Here is a 20,635-nt window from a genome sequence, read left to right on the forward strand (position 1 = left end):
ACAAAGTGAGTTCTAGGACAGCCAGGGCTACACAGAGAAATCCTGTCCAAAAAAACCCTAAAAACTAACCTAACAAAAACAACCAAACTCCCTAACAGTAATGACAACAAGCATAATGCACACATTCTGGGTACTAGTTTGATTGCTGATACTGCACAGTGTGAAAAGTGCTGCCTTTTCAGACCTACACTGGCATGAGGGGCCCTAGCAGATCTGAGCAGCATGCCGGCAGGTACTGGTGCAGTTAGGTTCTCAGAGTCACTGTTCAGAAAGTATCTCCTCTTCTCAGAATTCAGAAGGCAGCTACTTAGGTTTTTCCAGTTTTACTTATACATTTTGTAAACAAAAATTTTAATTTATTGTGTTTAAGTACTTCAACACACCTACCCAAAAAATACAGTGAAATGGGATTCTGGGTCATAGACTTTGTCACATGACCTTGTGAGGCAGGAGGACAACTCTGGAGGCTGGCTTTCCTTTTACCACATGGATTCTAGGGATTGAACTCAGGTTAGGATTGGTGGCAAGTGTGTTTATCTGCTGAACCATCTCACCAGCCCTGTTTATTTATTTATTTTTAAAAGAACAAGTTCCTTTTCAACTGAGTGTGGTGGCGTACTTCTGTAATCCCGGCTCTAGGGAAGCTGAGGCAGAGGCTCATGATTTCAAAGCCAAGCTTCCTAATAAGAGTCTGTTTCAAAATAAAAACAGCCAAAAAAGACTATTTAGACCCAAATATAAGCAAGAAAAGCAGTAGGAACATGATGGGGGTGAAACTCCCAGGTCACATGCTGGTTTTATTTAAGCTATGCAGGAAGTGTGACATAGGAGAGCCTGTCCTGAGAGGAGGCTTCTTTGCCTTCATCCTTCACAGTCACTGCCTCGCAGGCTCTGGACTCAGAGGCCTTGGCTTCTTCTTCTTTTTTTTTTTTTAATCATGTAACATGTATCCTTTATTCTTTTATAATCATAATTTTCTTCTTGTCATAAAATCCTGAATTCAGAACTCTCAATAAGAAGTTTCTGATATTTCTTTATTTAGACAAGGTGTCATTATATAGCTCAGGCTGGCCTTGGGTTTTCAGTTCTGCTGCCACACCTCCCAAGCACTGGGATTGCAGGTGTCTGACACTATTCCCAACCTTGATCACCATCCTATGTTAGCATTAGTTCTTATGTTTCTTTATTCTAGAACGTTCTGTCAAAGGCCTTGGCTTCTTTGTCCTATAATAGACCATAATGTTGGGGACATAAACTGTCAGTGTGTCTAAGGGGTGCCATCCTTCAGTGCTGTGACCCTGGTGTCTTTATAACACCACTTCCCACTGTGAGTCAAGCTGCTCAGTGCTACCTCCCTTCTCCAGAGCCTGAAGCTCTGCAGCTGGCTGCATGCTGGCTTCCTCCAGGGGGAGGGAGGGCTGGCACCTCGACTGGTATTCACACTGGACTTTACAGTCCTTCCGGTCATCACCTCGTCCTTTCCTCACCAGCTATGTGCTGTGTGACAGCCGCTGGTCTACACAGACTGAGATAATTGGGCATAAGTCCCTCTCAGGGCTGTGGTGCGGGCAGTCTCGGAGGTGGCATGGAGGAGTCCAGCCTTACAGTGCTGTGATGGAAGCAGATGAGGGGAAGGAGGGATTGTGGTGCAAACCTAGAGAATGCTGTGAAATTGCAGTTTTCTTGAAGCTGGGCAGAAGCATGTCTTTGTAGCAGTAAGTATTTACTGAAGAGGCAGCACAGCCGGGGCCTAGTTGTGATTCTTCTAGTGTGTTCTTTCGGGGGTAGGCATCTCTCCTCACTTTTTGTGGTCATGCGTAGCCCATGCCTTCTTCTCAGGGAAGTTGAGCTGTGTGTTGGGAAAAAGCTATCTCAGATACTAGTCTAGACAAAGGATTGAATTGAAAGCTGGGCCTGATCTTGAATGTCATACCAGCTTTTCTTCTGCTTGGCTGTGTTGCCTTGGGGAGAGGACTTAAACTTTATGTGGTGGTTTCTTCATGGGTTAAGTGGGAATAATGATTCTCCCATCTATCTGTCCCTGGGAATGGTGGGAAGGACTTTTGAGAGGGTCTCTATAGCGTCTTAGCAGCCTTCCTGTCATTTGGGAGATGGGTTTTTTTGTTGTTGTTGTTTGTTTATTTGTTTGTTTTTTGGCAGTCTCATTATACAGCTCTGGCTGGTCTGGAACTTGCTGTATAGACCAGGCTAGCCACAGACTGCTTCTTCCTCTTAGGATTAAAGGCATGTTTCATTACACCTGGCTGTCAGCCCTTATCATTAATTAGCTTCCTTCTTTAAGGTACAATAAAGGGCTGGAGAGATGGCTCAGAGGTTAAAAGCACTGACTGCTCTCCCAGAAGTCCTGAGTTCAATTCCCAGCAACTACAGATGGCTCACAACCATCTGTAATGAGATCTGGTATCCTCTTCTGGTGTGCAGGCCGAACACTGTATACATAATAAATAAATCTTTAAAAAAGTAAAGTACACTTAGAGGTATGATTAGGTCTTTGAGTCTAGAACATGGGTGACACTAGGCGAGTGTCTCGTCAGGTGTCTAATCTCAGATTCCTTTCCCTGGTCTTGCTTTCCCGTTGGAAGCACATATTTTCTGTTTTAAGAACACCTTCACACAATCATTTCCATTTCTCCATTTAAAACCAGTAAGTACATATGGACCTGTAAGGGGGTTCTCTTGTCTGTCTTCACCTTAGATGTTTTCTGTTCATTTGGCACTTTGTGTTTCTAGGATCTTCAATGACTTGCTTCTCTGGGAGCCAACAGCTCCTTCACCAGTGGAGACACTTGAGAATATTTCCTATGGCATTGGGCTCTCGGTAGCCAGTCAGCTGATAAACACCTTCAGCAAAGACAGCTTCAGTCCCTTTAAATCTGCAGTTCACTATGGTAATGTACTTTACCTTTGCTCTAGTATAAAGTGCCTCATTTATAAATTAACAGAGTAGGAGCCCTTTCTGGTTGCGGATCTAAACTGTGTCTCAGACTTTGTTTTCTGTTTGTGTTCTGTAACTTCTATGACTATCTCCACACTTCTGAGTCTGTTCTGACAAGAGCTTTGTTGCTCAGATGTGAAATCTTCAGTGTGATCGTGCACATGTTTGAAATTCACTTGAGAGATCCAGATATCTCCCTGTCGTTCTGTCCTGTAAAAGTGCAAAGTACTGTTGTGATCGTTTTAAGCTGCTGTCCTGCTTAGCTGTCAGAATCTGTAATAGTAGGTCTTTTCCCTGCGTAGATGAAGACAGTGGATCTGAAGAAGAGACTTTGCAGTATTTTTCTGCTGTTGATCCCAACTATCGTTCCCGTAGGAAAAAAAAGTTGGACTCTCAGAACAAGAACTCTCAGAGTTTCCTCTCAGTCCTTCTGAGTATCAATCATGGATTAATGGCAGTGTTCACAGATGTAAAGGTATGTTTACACAGTCTGCTGCAGTGAAATGGGGTAAGGTGGTGGGGGGGGGGAGCAGTGTTCTGAGATGCCAGAGAACACACTACTTTGGGAGCTAGCTTCAGTTTTTGGTCTAAGGCTGTATGGATTTCCTTTGGAAAGCATGTGCTAATTCTTTTAGTGAGGGCAGTAACTGTAATGTTTTTCTTTCTCATTTTAAAATAGAGTGAAGTACAAGCATTGTTGCAGAGGGTTTATATACCACACACATTATTCAGCGTTTAATCTCACTGTATTGAATAGTTCAAGAATTAGGCTGCTTTTTGTGGTGTGGGAGATTTCCCTGAGTTAGATTCAGAACAAGCATGCCAAGGAACAATCTTCCTTTCTGCATTTGTAATGGTTGTTGGAGCCTGCAGCTCAGTGACTAGAAACCCACCTACTGGGTGCAGGATTTTAGGTTCTATCTCCAGTACTGGAATTTGGGGAAGAAAAAAAAAAGGTAACGTGTGTTTTTTTTTTTTTTTTTTTTTTTCCCCTGATCTTTTTGTTAGCAAGATAATGGAGAGCCGATGGAAAATAAGCATGGTGAATTCTGGTTAGAATTCAACAGTGGCTCATTATTTTGTGTGACAAAATATGAAGGTTTTGATGACAAACACTATATCTGCCTGCATTCCAGCAGCCTTAGTCTGTACCACAAAGGTAGGACAATTATATATTTTCTTCTCTTCTGTTTGGCAATTGAATTTCTATATGATAAAGACAGCTTGTTGAGAATACAACCTTGATGTGAGAAATTGTTTTCTGTTGGGAATTCTGGTTCTGTTGCCAGAACATACTTACAGATTAAAACTTCTTGTTTGTTTGGAGACAAGGTCTCACGATACAGCCAACAGTGATCCTGAACTTGAGATTCAACTCAGCTTCCCAAGTTCTAGGACTATAGGTGCGCACTTCTACCACACCTGACTAAAATTTACCACATTTTGAGTGGTTGCCTGACTAGGCACAAGGATAGAAAAAATTTATTTTCCTAGCATTTTAGAATCTGAGTTTTTATTTTTTGACTTTTTTGTAAGTTTTTTCTCTCAGTTATACCAACGCTGACAAAGAAAACTAGGCTGTTACTACCATGCTGCCTCTTGACCTCTGTGCTGCCAGAACCATGCTGGCTCTGTGGGGTTTCTGCAAACACCGTGGCCAGCAGAGTAATGAGAAGGAAGTCCAGTTCAGCATGACTCAGCAGCAGGTCTTGGCTCAAACTTCTAGAGTCTGACACCGGCAGCTTATTTTAAACATATTTGAGTACAGTGTAATTTGGAAAGTAGTTTCCTGGTGTAACACATACCTGTTTGCACAATAAAAATTAAGGCATAATTTTATTGGACTTTTTCAAAGTGCGTGTCACCTCTTCCATGAAGATGCATTCTACGGTAAACATGTTATCAAGGCCTGGGGAGTATCTGGTGTGGTCTCCGGTCACACAGCACAAAGGTCATCAGACTATTAACAACCTCAGTCCTGGCCTTCTGGGCAGAAAACAGGCATACATATGTCCTTTCGAAGAGACAGCCCTGTGTGTAACATTCCTGGATTCCCTGGTGCTTATCTGTGAGCGCAAGGTCCTCTGCACCCCCAACAGGGCTCAAAAGAGTATAGGCTGTATCCTAGAAATCCTTTTAGAAATGCCTGACATCTGCGATGTCTCCTTGATGATGTGCTGCCCCAAGTAGACATTCTGTGCCTGACCTCTTGAAGTGGGGCACTGTCAGAGCATGAGTGCACAAAAACATCGCATGAATGACCTTGAGCCTGCTGTCTAAGGAGTGCACAACACAAAATGAATCATGTTCAGAATTGTATTCCCTTTTTAATATCTCATTTAGTAAATGTGAACATTCCTCACAAAATCCCACATATTTCTGATTCTGAACATTTTGGATAAAACATACTCAATCTGTACAAAGAGTTTTGTTTTAAGTTGTAAAAGTCAAAGCAATCAAAGCAATTAAAGAACTATTTTCAAGTGATCATTTGTTGGTGTTTTTATCTCAATGTGTATCTATCTAGGCGTAGTAGATGGAGCCATTCTTGCTACAGAGACACGGTTGCCCAGTTCAACCCGCCCACATTGGTTGGAACCTACAATTTACTCCTCTGAAGAAGACGGTCTCAGCCGAGCTGCCTCTGACGGCGTTGGAGGAGACAATTTGAATATGCTCTCAGTGGCAGTGAAGATAGAGTCTGATAAACCCGAGTCCAATACGAAGGTGTGTGCCTTACGCCGTTAAATGCTCCTGTTGGTTTGATTGCCAGCTATGGTGACTGTTAGAAGTAGCAATGCTCCAGTTGGGGATTCTATGGATTAATGTGGTCTTTATGTGTCCTGTGGAACAGGAGTTCCTTGTGGCCGTGGGGCTGAAAGGAGCCACTCTACAGCACAGAATACTGCCGACTGGACTCAGTTGGCACGAGCAGGTAAGAGCTGTCACTTCCGTCATGTCCTCTGACAGCATTCACAGTCGTGAATGTTCACCTTGGTGAACTATGATGAGCTCACACAGTGTGTAACTGCCCTCCTTAAAAAATAGACTCCTCACCCAGAAGGCAGGTGACTTCCCTATAACTTCTCAGTGACAGTGTTGCTGTTTGTGTCCTTCAAGAAGAGGAAGGTCTGTGGAATGCCCAGCCTGGAGGAGCAGCCGGAGGTGTATTGAGTGCTGAAATCAGAAACCCTTTACGGACCACCTTGTCCCCAGGCCATTAGTATGACTTTGCCTCAGGCCATTTTACCAGAATTTCTGCAATTAATGTTCTGTTGAAATCTTAGAGTAGAGTTAGTTTTCAAATTATTCTTTTTGGCTGTCTGTCTGTCTGGCTGTCTTTCTATCTGCCTACTTACTTTTTTTTCCATGCCTGGGACCAAACCTAGGACTTCACTCTTGCTGAGTGCTCTACTGCTCATTGAAATGCTTTTCTAAAGTTTTGTTTGTTTGCTACTAAACATTTAGTGTGTGTGGAGGGAGGAGGGTGGTACTCTTGTGTGCATATACCACAGTGTTTTGTGGAAGTCGGATAGCTTTCAGGGGCTGATTGTCTTTTCCTCAGCTTCACCAGGCTTAACCTGTACCCACTAAGCTCTCTTGTTGGCCCTGGCATGTGTTTTAAAAAGATTCCGTGGTTGATCAAATTGTTTATATTTATGTAAGAATTGTAGAGAAGAGACTCACTTTGAGCAAAAACTGCCTGTTCTTTATGAATACTGAATTTTGTGCTTTTGTCTTTTTCTCTAATGTTTTTAAAATACTCTACTCTTCTCCTGAAAATATTTAGAAAACATGTTAATTACCTGAGTCTCTGCCTGCCTGCCTGCCTATTAGGAGTACAGATAGACACACACACACACACGCATGTATATATATTATATATATAAAATGTATATATAGGGGTACAGATATATATGCATACACACATATATACATATACATACATACACATACATACGTAGACATATACATATATGTGTGTGTGTATGTGTGTATATACCACCCTGGCTGCTTTTCTTCATATTCCTTAGGTATCTGCTGAGTGTCTGAAACTGACAATACATCTAATATCTTTCAAGTAATCATGTGCTCCCTGCTATTGACTCCCAAAAAGACATCTGGAGAATAGCTACAACAAAAACATCATTTGGCATAGGGCAGCTCTTACTACATACATTACACTAGAGCAGTGGTTCTCAACTTTCCTGTACTGTGACATTGTGAGACCCCAAAGCTTGAAATTATTTTGTACTACTTCACAGCTGTAATTCTGCTAACTGTTACAAATTGTAATGAACGTACACACTCTGGCTATGGAGCAACTTAGCATAACCTCTTCATTTACTTGGGAGTATGAAAGAACAAGTTGGGGCAGAGGACCTAGCTTTCAGACTGAGTAATATAAATTAAAGAAAAAGAATTTATTGAATTGTATAAAAAAAATAGCTATATTCCTCTACCTTCCCATAATGGGTTTCTTAGGAAACCAGAGATAACCCCTCCCTCTCAGAGCCTCCAGCATATAAAGCAAGTGCTCCACCACTGAGCTACACGGCCACTGCTTTCCTCCCTCCTCCTCTTTTTTCTTTTTCTTTTCTCTTCGCCTTCCTTTCCTCCCTCCCCTCTTTCCGTTTTGCATTTTGAGAAAGGTCTTGCTAAGTAGCTCTTGACTAACTTAGGACTTTTGATCCTTTTGACTCAACCTCTTATGTAGCTGGGATTGTAGGCATATATATCCATACCTCATGGAAACCAGACTTTTGAAAAGTAGTCTTTAACAAAATTAGTTTTTATTCACGAATTATTAATTGTATTATATATGGGATTTTCTCCCATCCAGGTACTAAACACTAAGCAGTCCAGCCCTGTTTACCATCCAAGATCAGAGGGGACTGGGCGTGTTTAGGATGGTCTGACCATAAATATAAGATGGGGTTTTCTAAGGTGTCTGTGACATTCAATTATTGGATGTGACTCTTCATTTCAAATTCCAGTTTAGCAAGTACTTTAGCATTTTAATTGTGTTATTTAAGGGACACAGCACTAGGCTGTGATAAAGACACACACAGTGAGATGATTATTGTAACTCAGTGCATCTCTCCCTTTCTGTGGCCTCCCTGATGTGAGTGTACACTTTTGAAATGAATCCCTTCAGAACAGCTGTATTTTCTTGTAGCATCCTAAGTCACTTTGTTGTATACTTGTTAAATGTATTCTAGCAAGATGTCATTTCTTCTAAAGTATTTATGTTTTGTGATTGTAGATTTTAAACTTCTTGAATATTGCTGATGAACCTGTTTTAGGATATAACCCTCCAACTTCATTTACAACTTTTCATGTTCATCTTTGGAGCTGTGCACTTGATTACAGGTGAGTCCATGAATGGAACAAGGTAGAGTCTTATTTAAAACACACTGATTTTAGAGCCACCAAGCCTGATAACCTGAGTTCATTCTGTGGGACCCACATCATGGAAGAGAAGAACCAGTTCTCCCAAGTTGTCCTCTGTCTTCCACACAGGCATCATACAAACACACACAATATGTAAATAAGTAAACTGCAATAAAAATTAAAGCACACTAATGTTTGAAATGCACACAATTCTGCCTACTGTGGTACTGCACACCTACAGTTCTAACACTCCCCAGGCTTAGGTAAGTAGAGTGCGCATTTGAAGCCAGTCTGAGGTACACACTGAGATTCTGTCACCAAAAAACCTAAAAGAAAAAACCAAAGCAAAACCCTCCGGAAGTCCTATGATTGAGTATTTGTGATTGGAGGTATGTTTTGAAGAGTCCTGTTGTATCAGGCTGCTAACCTGATGCTTCTGTTTGCCAGGCCCCTTCACCTGCCAATCCGATCCCTTCTTACTGTTGAGACATTCAGCATTTCTAGCAGCGTTGCCTTGGATAAATCTTCTTCCACTCTCAGGTACCTGTGAACTCATCTTGCACCAGCTGCTGTTCAAACGCATCAGTTGTAGTAACCAGCGCTTCCTTACCTAAACCACCGCTTGCTTGGAAAATTGTTAAATCAGCAGCATCTGAGCTGCTCATTTTTCCTTCCTCAAGGGCCATGTCCCCCTACTCCTCTCATTACTGTGTTTCAGGTTTTTGTTGTTGTTGTTGTTTTCTTTGACACTCAATCATTTAATTTGACCTGATGTTGGAGAATGATATGTTAGTGATCAAGAGAACATCTCTCCATTCTTCAGTGTTTTAGTTTTAGGGAAGGAATTCATCCCTGAGATTCTCAGTTGGCTTTTTAGAGCCTATAGTCAATTTCTCAGTATCAGATATGTGTTATCTTTGGAATGGAAATGTTTCAGATTTGGGCATCTATTGAAACAACCAACCTGCCTCCAAAGCCTAGCTACTGTTGTGTTGGCACCTTCACGCATGTGTTTTGGATCCCACTCATGTTTGTGGGTGACGTACACCTGAAGATGCTCAGAGCTCTGTTTTTCAGATGCTGTTTCATCTTCTTTCCCTAGAATCATCATGGATGAAGCTGCTTTACTCCTATCTGACAAGTGTAACACTGTCACTATAAACCTGAATAGAGGTGAGTTCAGAATAAGCGTGTGTGTGTATGAGTGAGTATATTATATCAGTTTAAATGTGAAATAGTGTTGGAAAGCTGGGTTCTTGTGAGGTACTTTTAATGGATGTTCAAATGTGTAGTAATTGTGTGCTACATCTGTTGTATGATATTTTCAACATGTTTTTACAAATAAAGCTTGCTTGGTGTCAGAGGGCTAATTGACCAAAATTAAACACAAGAGTTTTGGAAGACTGAGGACAGATAGGACAGAAAGTAGTAAGGTAGGGCAGAGAGGGACCTGGTTCTCTGGAGGAGGAACAGCAGGTAGGGAGGACTGGCGGCTTTTCTGCTTCTCTGATCTTTCAGGTTATTACTCTGATATCTGACTCTTGAATTTTTATTAATAAAGAATAATGAGAGTAATGCTTCATACATCTTCAGAATTCAGTGGATACTGGCTTTTCAGCTGTTCTTCTGGTGTTAGCTACATTTTTCTATATATCCTAAATATCTATTAATCCTTAGTCATTTGTTCTAGCTAAAATCAAGCGAGGTGTCAGATGAAGTCTCAGTGAGTAGGATGGGCCTGTCTGTGTCCTCTTCCATTACAAGCCCTAGTGCCTCCTGCAGTGAACTTTGAACAGAGGTTACTTCTGTTAGATGTTGGTTAGATGAGTAGTTTTTAAAACCTACAGTAAGTATTGTATTGAATTTTAGATTATGTTCGTGTGATGGACATGGGACTTTTAGAGCTGACCATAACTGCAGTGAAGTCAGATTCTGATGGAGAACAGGTCAGTTACAAAAAGTAGAAATTTTTACTTAAATCCTGTTCATAAGCGATAAAAGATACAGTGTATTGGAACATTTTTTTTCATCCAATTTTGGTCAAAATATTTGAAAACTAGAAATGATCTAAGTACTTTTTATGTGACAAAAACCAATAAGTATATATTTTATTTTAGATTCATTTATGTATATGAATATTTTTGCCTGCATGCACGTGCAATGCCTAGTACCTGCAAATGTCAGAAGAGGGTATCAGACGCCTGGGACTGGAGTTACAGACAGTTGTGAACCACTGTGGGTGCTAGGAATTGAACCCTGGTCCTCTGTAGAAGCAATAAATGCTCATAACCTCTGACCCCTCTCTGCAGTCCATGAGTGTATATTTTAGTTTCTGTGACTCTGTAAGGGGTTGGTGACTCTTGTCTGAAAAAGAGTGTTTGTCATTTTCTCCCGGTGCCTTGTCCAGACTGCGCCTCGCTTTGAGTTGCACTGTTCCAGTGATGTCGTCCATATCAGAACCTGCTCAGACTCCTGCGCTGCGCTAATGAATCTCATTCAGTATGTCGCAAGTTACGGGGACTTACATGGACCTAACAAAGCAGAGATGAAGCCTGGAGCCCCACAGAGAAAGCCAAAGGTACAGGCGAGGCAATGCACCGTCCCACCGATGTCACAGCGAGAGTAGTGGGTCTGGAAAGGCCACTCCGGGCCTCTGTTGAAGCCTTTCTACTCTCTGCTCTTTGTCTTAGATCTCAACCAACAGAATGCTTTCTTGGATTTGTTATTTCCGCCCTGTTCTTAGGGAAGAAAACAAGTTGTGTCAACCTAAAGACTTAGTTGTACACTAGTGCTTCCACCTGTTCTCTGTACTACCTTAACTCCTCCATCACAGCTCAGTGAGGTGAGGCTGAAAGGTATCACTTGTGCTTAGACTGAGATCACTTGGGTGACTTCCCTAGTCAGCGAGGAAAACAGAACAGGTGTCCCCATCTCAGTTTCAAGGTCACTGCTTTCTTATGCTGCAAGTGTCCCCTTTCTGATGTCCTGTGTCCAGCTTGTATGGTGTCCTGTTTGTTTTGGTGTTTTTATTTGCAGTGCTATTCTTCACAGCTTTTTCTGTGAACAGAATCCTTAAGTTTTTTTAGGCCAAGGCACTTCAGAACTGCTCAGATGGGTCAGTTCTGTTAGTAAGGGTCTGGTTGGCTTTGCGTGCCCTTTTAGACCACCCTTGTGCTCCACTGTACTGAGGTGGCCAAATACACTCCCTGCTTCTACTCTCTATTCTGAAAGACGTTGTCCAGTTTACCAGAGGCGCTTGTGTCTTTCCATTTCAGAGCAGTGCTCACATTTTGGGGAACACAGCTTAGGTTTAAAGTGGTGGTACTAGAGTTAAGCGTGAATGAGCCACCATTCAGATCTTCTCTTCTGTTTATATCCCTACTGCCCTCCGGAGTCCAAGGTCAGCAGTATGGTTTGAGTAGAGGAGACTTTCTCAGTAAGCCCCTCTCATCACCGTTGCAGTGTCCTGGTTCTCTTTCTGCATCTGAGTTAAATTCCTGTTTATTTGTACTTGTTGGTAGCTATTGAGGTGATAATGATTATACTAACACTGACTACTGAGCAGAGTGTAACCAGTGAGCAGGGACCTGCTCCTGTTGTTGGTGAGGTGGAATGACTCCAAGGTTGTTCTCAACAGGCAGTTTCCACTGGCCCTTGCTCTCTGCCCCCTTGCAGTGTACTATATACTGGGATCCCAGTGGTCCTCTTGCTTCCCCATTCAAGTAGCCGAGAGTGCAGTGCATGCCACTGCCAAGCTTTAGCCATTTTTACCTTGGCCTTTTGGTTGTAGGTAGATTCCAGTGTTCACTCATCATCACGTGGCCCCGTGCTTCCTGAAGCTGAGCAACAGATTTTACGGGACCTGATGAGTGACGCCATGGAGGAGATTGACATGCAGCAGGCCTCTGCCCCTGTCGGACCACAGGCTAATGGTGAGAAGGGCTTTTCCTGGGAGCACTGAGGTCACATTATTCGTGTTCTTGTACATTTTCAGTGAGAAACTTACTAAAGACTCATCTGTATCTGTGGATATGTACCAGCCAATTAGCTTGTGTCTGCTGTCTATTGGGAGAACAGACTGTCAGGAGATGGGTGCTACTGCTTGGAGTGATCAAGAAATGACACAATAAAATAGCCTGGAATGTGGTTTGGAAGTTTCATGAGTCTAGTGGAGACAGGATTAGTTTGCTCTGTGTGTGTGTGTGTGGTTATCTTGGCAAGGTCATAGATTTGTGTGTACTACAGTACAGAGGAAGGCATGTGTGGTCTGTAGATAGCTATCTAGCTGTCAGTGGAACAGAAGTGCCATTCGCTTGAGAAGAATTCAACAGTGAAGTTGGAAAAGCAGGAAGGGACCTGGTGAGTAAAAAGTCTTGGAAGCCAATTGGAAGCAACTAGATTTCTTGACACATTTGTTTTAAAACAGTTTTTCTGATTGGATGAACATATTTATTTGTTTTGTTTTGAGACAGAGTTTCTTTATGTAACCCTGGCTGTTATGGAACTTATTACATAGACCAGGCTGATCTCCAACTCACAGAGATCTGCCTTCCTCCACCTGCCAAGTGCTGGGATTTAAGGCATGTGCCACAATGCCTGGTAGAGAACATATTTATTTCTAAATTTTGTAAACCTTGATTTAAAAATAATACTTGATAGAGCTGGGAAGGGTCATATCTGCCTAAGATCCTAGTACGTGGGAGATGGAGTTAGTGTCAAGAATTGAAGGACAGCTTTGACAATAGGGCCAGCTGGCCTATATGCATCCTGTGAAAATTCCTGGTATTAAATTAAATGTTCCGTTCCTTGTAATTTAGGATAAATTATAACTAAGGATATGGATTAAGCTTCCAGCTTCCTGTGTACTAAATTGCAGCAGCTGGCCTGAATAGGAAGGGACCCTGATTACATATTATCCACGAGTCTTCAGTAAGCACTAGATAGACACTGATGGGAACGGGGCCTGCAGTGCTATTGACAGTGTTTAAATGCTTGTCTGGGATACTCTTGAGGCCAAAGCACTCTTAAGCATTTTTTGTGTTCATCCTGTATCAGTATTCAGTTTGAATGAATAGAGAAAGAATGGAGGACAGTGTTCCTGTACAGATTTTTGCACACATGATATCGTCTATTAATTTCATTGTAAGAGAGCCGTTTATGAGAACAAGTGTCCAGCATAGGTTTCTGGAGCCCAGGAGTTAGCTCGGCCACTCTCCCACCCCTTCCCTAAGCAGAGACTCCTGTAGTTTTGGGTGAGGGTCTGCTAGATGAATCTCTTTTCCTTCCCTTTACAGTGTTGCCCAAGAAGTTTCCAAGATTGATGTGGACAGAATCTTGACCAAAATAAAACTTCACTTAATGGGAACAGACCATTGTTAAATTCCTCCCCAATCCCACTCCACTCCCCTTTGGTTTTTTGAGATAAGGTTTCTCTGTGCAATCTTCCCGCTGTCCTAGAACTCGCTTTGTAGACCAGACTGGCTTTGAACTCACTGAGATCCACCTGCCTCTGCCTCCCAAGGCAAGAGCCACCACTGCCAGGCCACTGTTGAATTCTTGAACTTCTCTTACACAGAATAACTGGGAAAAACTGTCCTTTACTCTCTTAGAGTAATCAACTTCGGGTTGATTATGAGTCAGCTGCTTGTGCTTTTGAGGTGGTTCTGCCTTTTACTGAGGTGCTCGTGTTGCTTCAGCCCTCCCTAAGCTTCAGACTCATGTAGTTGTGATAAGTAGGGAAGGTTTCGTAGGTGGAAGCACCGAGCACACCGCGTCTGACCTGAAGTTTCCGTCTTTCTGTCTAGGTGTCCTGGATGAAAAGTTGCACACTCAGGAGCCGTGCTGTTCAGACCTCTTCTTGTTCCCAGACGAGAGTGGGAATGTGTCCCAGGAGCCAAGCCCTGCTTATGCTTCCCCCACTCACCACCTGATCAGCGACACAATGCCAGGCGCACCCACTGAGAATGATGATTTTTGCATTCTTTTTGCACCAAAAGCAGCCATCCAGGTAACAACTTTGATAACACAATTGAAACTTTAAAATAGTGTTACAAATTAAATGGACCAAAGGGCATCTGAAGGTCTTTTGAATCTGCAGCTCTTGCCACTTCAAAATTACTTCATCTTTATAAATTTACGTTAGTGTTTTATAAATGGACATTAGACCACTTCTATAACACATAGCTCAGACTGTGCTACATTTGCATAATATTCCACACGATAGTAAAGTGCAGTTGCTGAATGTAAGGGACGTTACAGGAGTGACGGGAAGACGGGCTGCGGAATGGCTGGTGTAAACTGGAGAACCGAGATGTGTGAGGACTGACTCTGGTCGAGATGAACTAGAACAGCCTAGCAGTGCCTTCATAGGTGACCGTAGGTTCTGAGAACTTCTGATTTAAAAAAAAAAAAACAAAAAAAAAACAAAAACAAAAGCCCATGTACTATCAAAGCAGTTGAACTCAGGATAAGCCTTTAATTAGAAACATGGTCATTTGAATAGTAAGTTGAAAGTTGTCTGGTTTTGGTTTAGAATGCAGTATGACTTTAAACTGTAATCACTCACACACACACACACACACACACACACAGTATACTTTCAATTATCAAATAGTACAAGCCAAATTATAAGCTTTAGAAATTATTCATGAGGTGATTTTTATGGAGCAGATTTTATTTTATGATCAGTAAAGTACAATATATTGTGTGATGATTAATGCCAGAAATTATTACTCAAGCTGGATGTGGTGATACATATCTGTAATCCCAGGCCTCAGGAAGCAGGAGGATTGCTACAAGTTCAAGGCCAGTCTCAGCTACCTAATGAATTTCACATCAGTCAGAGCTACAGTATGAGACTCCATTTCAAAGAAAATAAATTATTACACTGTTTTATATGTTGAAATTATTGGAAAAATGTAGACTCAAGAAAGCCCGCTGGTCTGTGGGGCGTACCAGTCGCTTGTGGTGAGTGAGCGTGTCCTGTTGCGCATTTCAGGAGAAGGAAGAAGAGCCAGTGGTGAAGGTCATGGTTGATGATGCGATTGTGATAAGAGACGACTATTTCAGTCTGCCCGTTACAAGGACAGATGGCAGCAGAGCCCCACTCAAGTTTCCTGTCCCTGACATTCGCTATGTTGTGAAGGAAGTCTCTCTGGTGTGGCATCTCTATGGAGGCAAGGACTTCGCAACAGTTCCTCCTCCTTCTCCAGCCAAGAGTTACATGTAAGCTCAGTTAATGGCTCATAGAAAAACACATGACATTTATCTTTTTTTAAGATTTATTTATTTTTATGTGTATGGATGTTTTATGGGGATGTATGTCTGTACACCACATGGGCAGTGTTCTCAGAGGTCAAAAGAGGCCATTGGATCCCTGAAACTAGAGTTACAGATGATTGTTAGTTGCCATGTGGGTGCTGGGATTTGAACTTGAGACCTTTGGAAAAGCAGTCAGTGCTCTTAACCACTGAGCTTTCTCTCCAACCTTGGTATTTACCTTAAAGGAAGAATAAATTAATATTCAATTATGTAATTTAAATCTCACACCTAATGTTAGCTGTGAACTTATTTGTATTTCTTGTATATTTACTAAAATGTTGACTTAGAAGATGTTTGCTTAGCAAGCATTACCCATCACGTGTCTGTTTATGAAAATGAATGATACCATTTCTTGCCCAAAGTTTCAAAGGGAGGAAAGGTTATATAACTGAATTGGGTCTGTCAAATGAAGTGTGTCAGGAGGCAGAGTTCATGCTTGCCCTGGGCCCCCAGCATCTCATAGGATATGGAGTAAAGCCAAGTATTTCATTTTTTAAACTTTTTTTTAAAAAAGCCCTACTTATTTTATGTGTGTTTTGTCTGTCAGTGTCTGTGTACCTCATGCATACTTGATACTATTGGAGTCAGAAAGGGAGTTGGATCCTTTGGAACTGCAGTTATGGATGGATGGTTGAACCACCATGTGGGTGCTGGGAACCGAACCCAGATTCCCTGTAAGAGCAGCCAGTGCTCTTAACCTCTGAGCCACCTCTCCATCCCCAAAGCTGATGACCAAGCAAAGCAGTGTTCCATAGTGGGAGGAGAGAACGAGTAGAAAGTGTAGGTGTGTTGGAGCAAATGTGTCTGTGGGATAGGGTAGCACAGAAGCTGCCCAGAACCATTTGACACACCAGTTGAGCAACCTTTTCTACTCACTGATGAATTTGGAATGCTTCTGTCCTGGTTGAGCTCTGTTGTTGCTTGGATGTCTGAGACAAAAGGAAAAGTTACAGAGGCTTCATTCCAAGTTTGTTTGGTGTCCAGCATCATAATTAGGTTTTGCTTTAGGTCCCAATGTTTAACAAGTGAATGCCTACTATAATAAAACTGCAGTAATAGAAACTGCATTTTCAGTAACTCCAAAATATAAATGACATGTTTCTCCCATGGCGTTGGGACTTGAACCTCATGCACATGGTGGGCATAAGCTGTCGCACTCAGCTCACTCTGGCTCAGGCAGGCTGCTTGTACTGCCCCAGCCTCAGGAGAAGCTGGGATTACACCACCACTCCTGGCTAAGTGATAAGATTAGATTTATAGTGACACAGTTTGTGGAACATTATAGTAGTTCTGTAATGTTTTCTCCATGTATCTTACGTTTTTTTGTATCTTAATTTTTCTGATGTCATTCATTAAATTGAATATTCTTTTAACAGAGGTTTTTTTGTTTTGTTTTTGTTTTTCGAGACAGGGTTTCTTGGTAGCTTTGGAGCCTGTCCTGGAACTAGCTCTTGTAGAACAGGCTGGCCTCGAACTCACAGAGATCCGCCTGCCTCTGCCTCCCAAGTTCTGGGATTAAAGGTGTGTGCCACCACCGCCCAGCTTTAACATAGTTTTTTTGTTTGTGTTTTAATTTTTTTCTCTTTCTCCATTTTTAGTAGTCCCCATAGCTCACCTTCTCAAACACCTACAAGGCATGGGCGTCATACAGTCTATGGGGGCAAAGGAAGAAATCATGACTTTTTAATGGAAATCCAATTAAGCAAGGTAAGGTGGTGTTTTGAAAGAGAAGAATCTTTTCAGTAGGCATATCGGAGGGGGGGTTTCTGTTCATACCCACCAGAAGCCTTCAGTCCCTGCCTTATAGAGTATATGGCTCACTTTTTTTTTTTAATTTTTATTTTATTTTATTTTTTATGCTTTGAAAAGCCTGAGGTGTTTTGTTTTCCCAAGGCCACCCTTGAAACAGAGTTCCCTGACACCTTTGTATGGTCCGTGTTTCTGAGCTTTGCCCAGCACTTGCTTTTTCTCTGTTGAATTGTCTGTCTGGGAAGGCCTGACTTTGGGGCACACCTAGGGAAGGTCCCGCTGTGAATGTCTGGAGACCATAGGATGTATCACTGATGACATTCATATTAATTTAACGCTTAGCTTGGCTGAGAGGCTCACAGCTCTGCCTTCAGTTCCAGGGATCCAGTACCCTCTTCTGACCTGCAGGCACTGCACGCACATGGTGCATAGACACACTCAGCCACAAAAATGTAAATACACAGACTCCCACCCCCCCAAAAGGAGAAAGCCAAATTCAAGTGAACGTTGAGATTGCTTTGTTGTTCTTGTGTGAAGGTGAAGTTTCAGCATGAAGTCTACCCCCCGTGTAAGCCCGAGTGTGAGTCCAGCCTCCTAGAATACCCGGTCTCCAGGCAGGTGTTCGTCGTTCAGGATCTTGAAATTAGAGATCGGCTGGCGACATCACAAATGAACAAATTTTTATACCTGTATTGCAGCAAAGACATGCCTCGTAAAGCTCATTCCAACATGGTAAGATGCCTTGAAGCCTTGCTCTCTTTGTTAGTTCTGGAAATTACCGAAGTGGGAAAAGTGTCTTCTCTTTTTAATATGAAAACTCCTTTTAAATATACTATTTTAAGTTTTGTGTTCAAGAATTATTTTACAGACTACATGCCCTAACTATAATTGCCGCTCTGTCACCGCTCAGGTAAAACAGAACCGGGTGAGAATAACTAGGATGTTGTCAGCCCTTCACACTTAGAAGACTCTAAGTGTTAGTGAGGGGGAACGGCAAGCTCTGGACTTTGGAGGTGTAGAGCAGGCTGGCTCTGGAAGATGGGTCTGTCCACTAGCATTGGGAGCAAGCCCCATTGAGCCTGAAGCCACAGTGTTGTCATTTGCTGTTATCCTCTGAAGAGTCTGTCATAAGATTTTCTTGAAGTTTGAACAGGCTTTTAAGGAAGGAGGGTAAATATAATCTTCCTCCTCTATCTTTGACAAAGTCTCACCATCTAGCCCAGGCTGTCCTCAAAACTCAAAATTCTGATATTTTTCTTAGTTGGAAATATGATTGTTTACTCCTTTAAATTTTTTTTTTTAAATGAGTGCAAGGTCATTATGTCACCAGGGAAAATGTTTTTATCTCTTTCTTGTAGTTGACAATTAAAGCATTGCACGTCCGTCCAGAGTCTGGTAGGTTACCGCAGGAATGCTGCTTGAGGGTGTCACTGATGCCGCTTCGCCTCAATATCGACCAGGTTTGTGTTGTGTGCAAATTGGTGCAGTTAGGATTAGAGTAAGGGAATATCTATGTCTGTTAGTATGGCTGAACTTCTGAGAGAGTTGGAACACTGTAGGGCAGAGTCATTTGTACAGTTTGAAGTCTGACCTTATGGTGCCGTCTCCATTTCCTGCTGATAAGTGTGATATGGGACTGAGTTCTTTTTCCACTCCATGTGGACACCTAACTCAGGCATCATAATTTTAGAGACTTAAAGGGCTCCTGGATGTGTTAAATGTTAGAAGACATGGTGTTACAGATTTTGCAAGAGAATTTTTCTGTGCTAGGCAAAATAACAAAATAGTAAATGGGGTCATAAGTAAAGAGGCCATAATATAAACAGATTTATGGCAAGTTGTAAAGAAAATCCTTTTCTTATGTTTGGACAAGTATCCTATCAAATTTCCTTGGACTTTGCTTTAATGACAGAGGCAGTAATACGTGTATGATGAGCATTAAATGGGACAATGTATAGAGAACATTTAATTTAGTACCTAGTATCTTATGCTATGGATGAGGAGTGTGAACATTCGTGGATATTAGCTGAAGCAAGCAACAGCTGCAGAACATACCTTGAATTATAAAATAGCAAACTCTCTTGATAAACCTTTCATAGTTTTAGATTTGGCATATGTGTGGATAGCATTGTATATTTGCCTAAGTAATACTGATTTTTGATGTCATTTAAATAAAATTTGGATAATCTATAGCAAACGATAGGCATCTCAGACATCAATTGAAATAAATGCTCAAACTGTGAACAGGGCAGGCCCAGTCTGAGAGGCTTTGCAAGAGGAAATTGGGTATGTGTGTAATGCTTGCAGGTTCTGAGCTGGTCAGACTTGAGATTCGTAGTTTTCATTATGAAAATATCTTTGATATGCCTATTTTTAAAATATTTATTTTTATTTATGTGTATTTCTGTGTGTGTATGTATGTATATATGTAGTATGTATGTATGTGAGCATTTGCACACATGTGTATAGGTGCCTACAGAAGCCAAAAGGGGGCTTCAGATTCCCTGGAACTGGAGTTATAGGTGGTTGTAAGTTGCCCAGTGTGGGCCTTGGGATCCAAACTTGGGTCCTCTGCAAGCATAGCAAGTTTTCTTAACCACTGAGCCATCTCTCCAGTCCCCTTGATATCTCTATTTTAATTCAATATATCCATGTGCCAACTTACTAGAAATATAGTGAAATATTTATTGGGAAATTGACCTGTGGAAATTCCTACCATGAGAAGACTGACTCAGTGTCATCTTTATTGCATGGTCTTACCAAACTTAGCAAGCTCAAATTTCTTTAATATTGACTCTAGTTCCTTCTGTAGAACTATAAATCACAGTTACTTTAAAAGGGGAGAAATATTAGTCCTAGAGAAAACAGTGAGGAAAATAGAAACTGTATGGCCACGTGGTATCATCCTATGTCACAGAGTGAGCATGGCATTAAAGTAATTCTTTAACATAGTACTATTAATCCGCTCTATCATAGAACCTCAGGCTAGGTATAAATGTTTTACAGTCCAAGGTTAACACTGAATACTGAACCTAAATTTTAAATTTTTAAATGATTATGCTAAAATACTCTATGAAGTGTAGAGATGTTAAGCCTGCAGTGGCGATAGATGTTTTTCTTGCAGAGTTGCTAGCTACTCTGTCAGCTGAAATGCCATATCTTCTCTCCCCTGTGTAGTTGGGCCTCACCATCTCCAAACAGCCATCAGTTTTTCTC

At 41.7% G+C, this 20,635-nt stretch overlaps 1 protein-coding gene across 1 annotated transcript in view; it reads left to right on the plus strand.

The window, feature by feature from the left end:
* The window catches only part of Atg2b (autophagy related 2B), a 76,064-nt gene that overhangs the window by 31,180 nt on the left and 24,249 nt on the right, over positions 1–20,635 (plus strand). The window contains exons 19-34 of the mRNA XM_057782278.1: positions 2,752–2,909; positions 3,259–3,431; positions 3,965–4,115; positions 5,484–5,683; positions 5,811–5,891; positions 8,223–8,329; positions 8,798–8,890; positions 9,453–9,523; positions 10,220–10,296; positions 10,758–10,928; positions 12,141–12,282; positions 14,155–14,357; positions 15,348–15,574; positions 17,269–17,377; positions 17,957–18,151; positions 18,778–18,879. Coding sequence (XP_057638261.1) covers positions 2,752–2,909; positions 3,259–3,431; positions 3,965–4,115; positions 5,484–5,683; positions 5,811–5,891; positions 8,223–8,329; positions 8,798–8,890; positions 9,453–9,523; positions 10,220–10,296; positions 10,758–10,928; positions 12,141–12,282; positions 14,155–14,357; positions 15,348–15,574; positions 17,269–17,377; positions 17,957–18,151; positions 18,778–18,879 — 2,260 coding nt within the window. The remainder of the gene's footprint in view (positions 1–2,751; positions 2,910–3,258; positions 3,432–3,964; positions 4,116–5,483; positions 5,684–5,810; positions 5,892–8,222; positions 8,330–8,797; positions 8,891–9,452; positions 9,524–10,219; positions 10,297–10,757; positions 10,929–12,140; positions 12,283–14,154; positions 14,358–15,347; positions 15,575–17,268; positions 17,378–17,956; positions 18,152–18,777; positions 18,880–20,635) is intronic.

Source organism: Chionomys nivalis, chromosome 10, assembly GCF_950005125.1.
Source record: "Chionomys nivalis chromosome 10, mChiNiv1.1, whole genome shotgun sequence".
NCBI classification, from domain to species: domain Eukaryota; kingdom Metazoa; phylum Chordata; class Mammalia; order Rodentia; family Cricetidae; genus Chionomys; species Chionomys nivalis.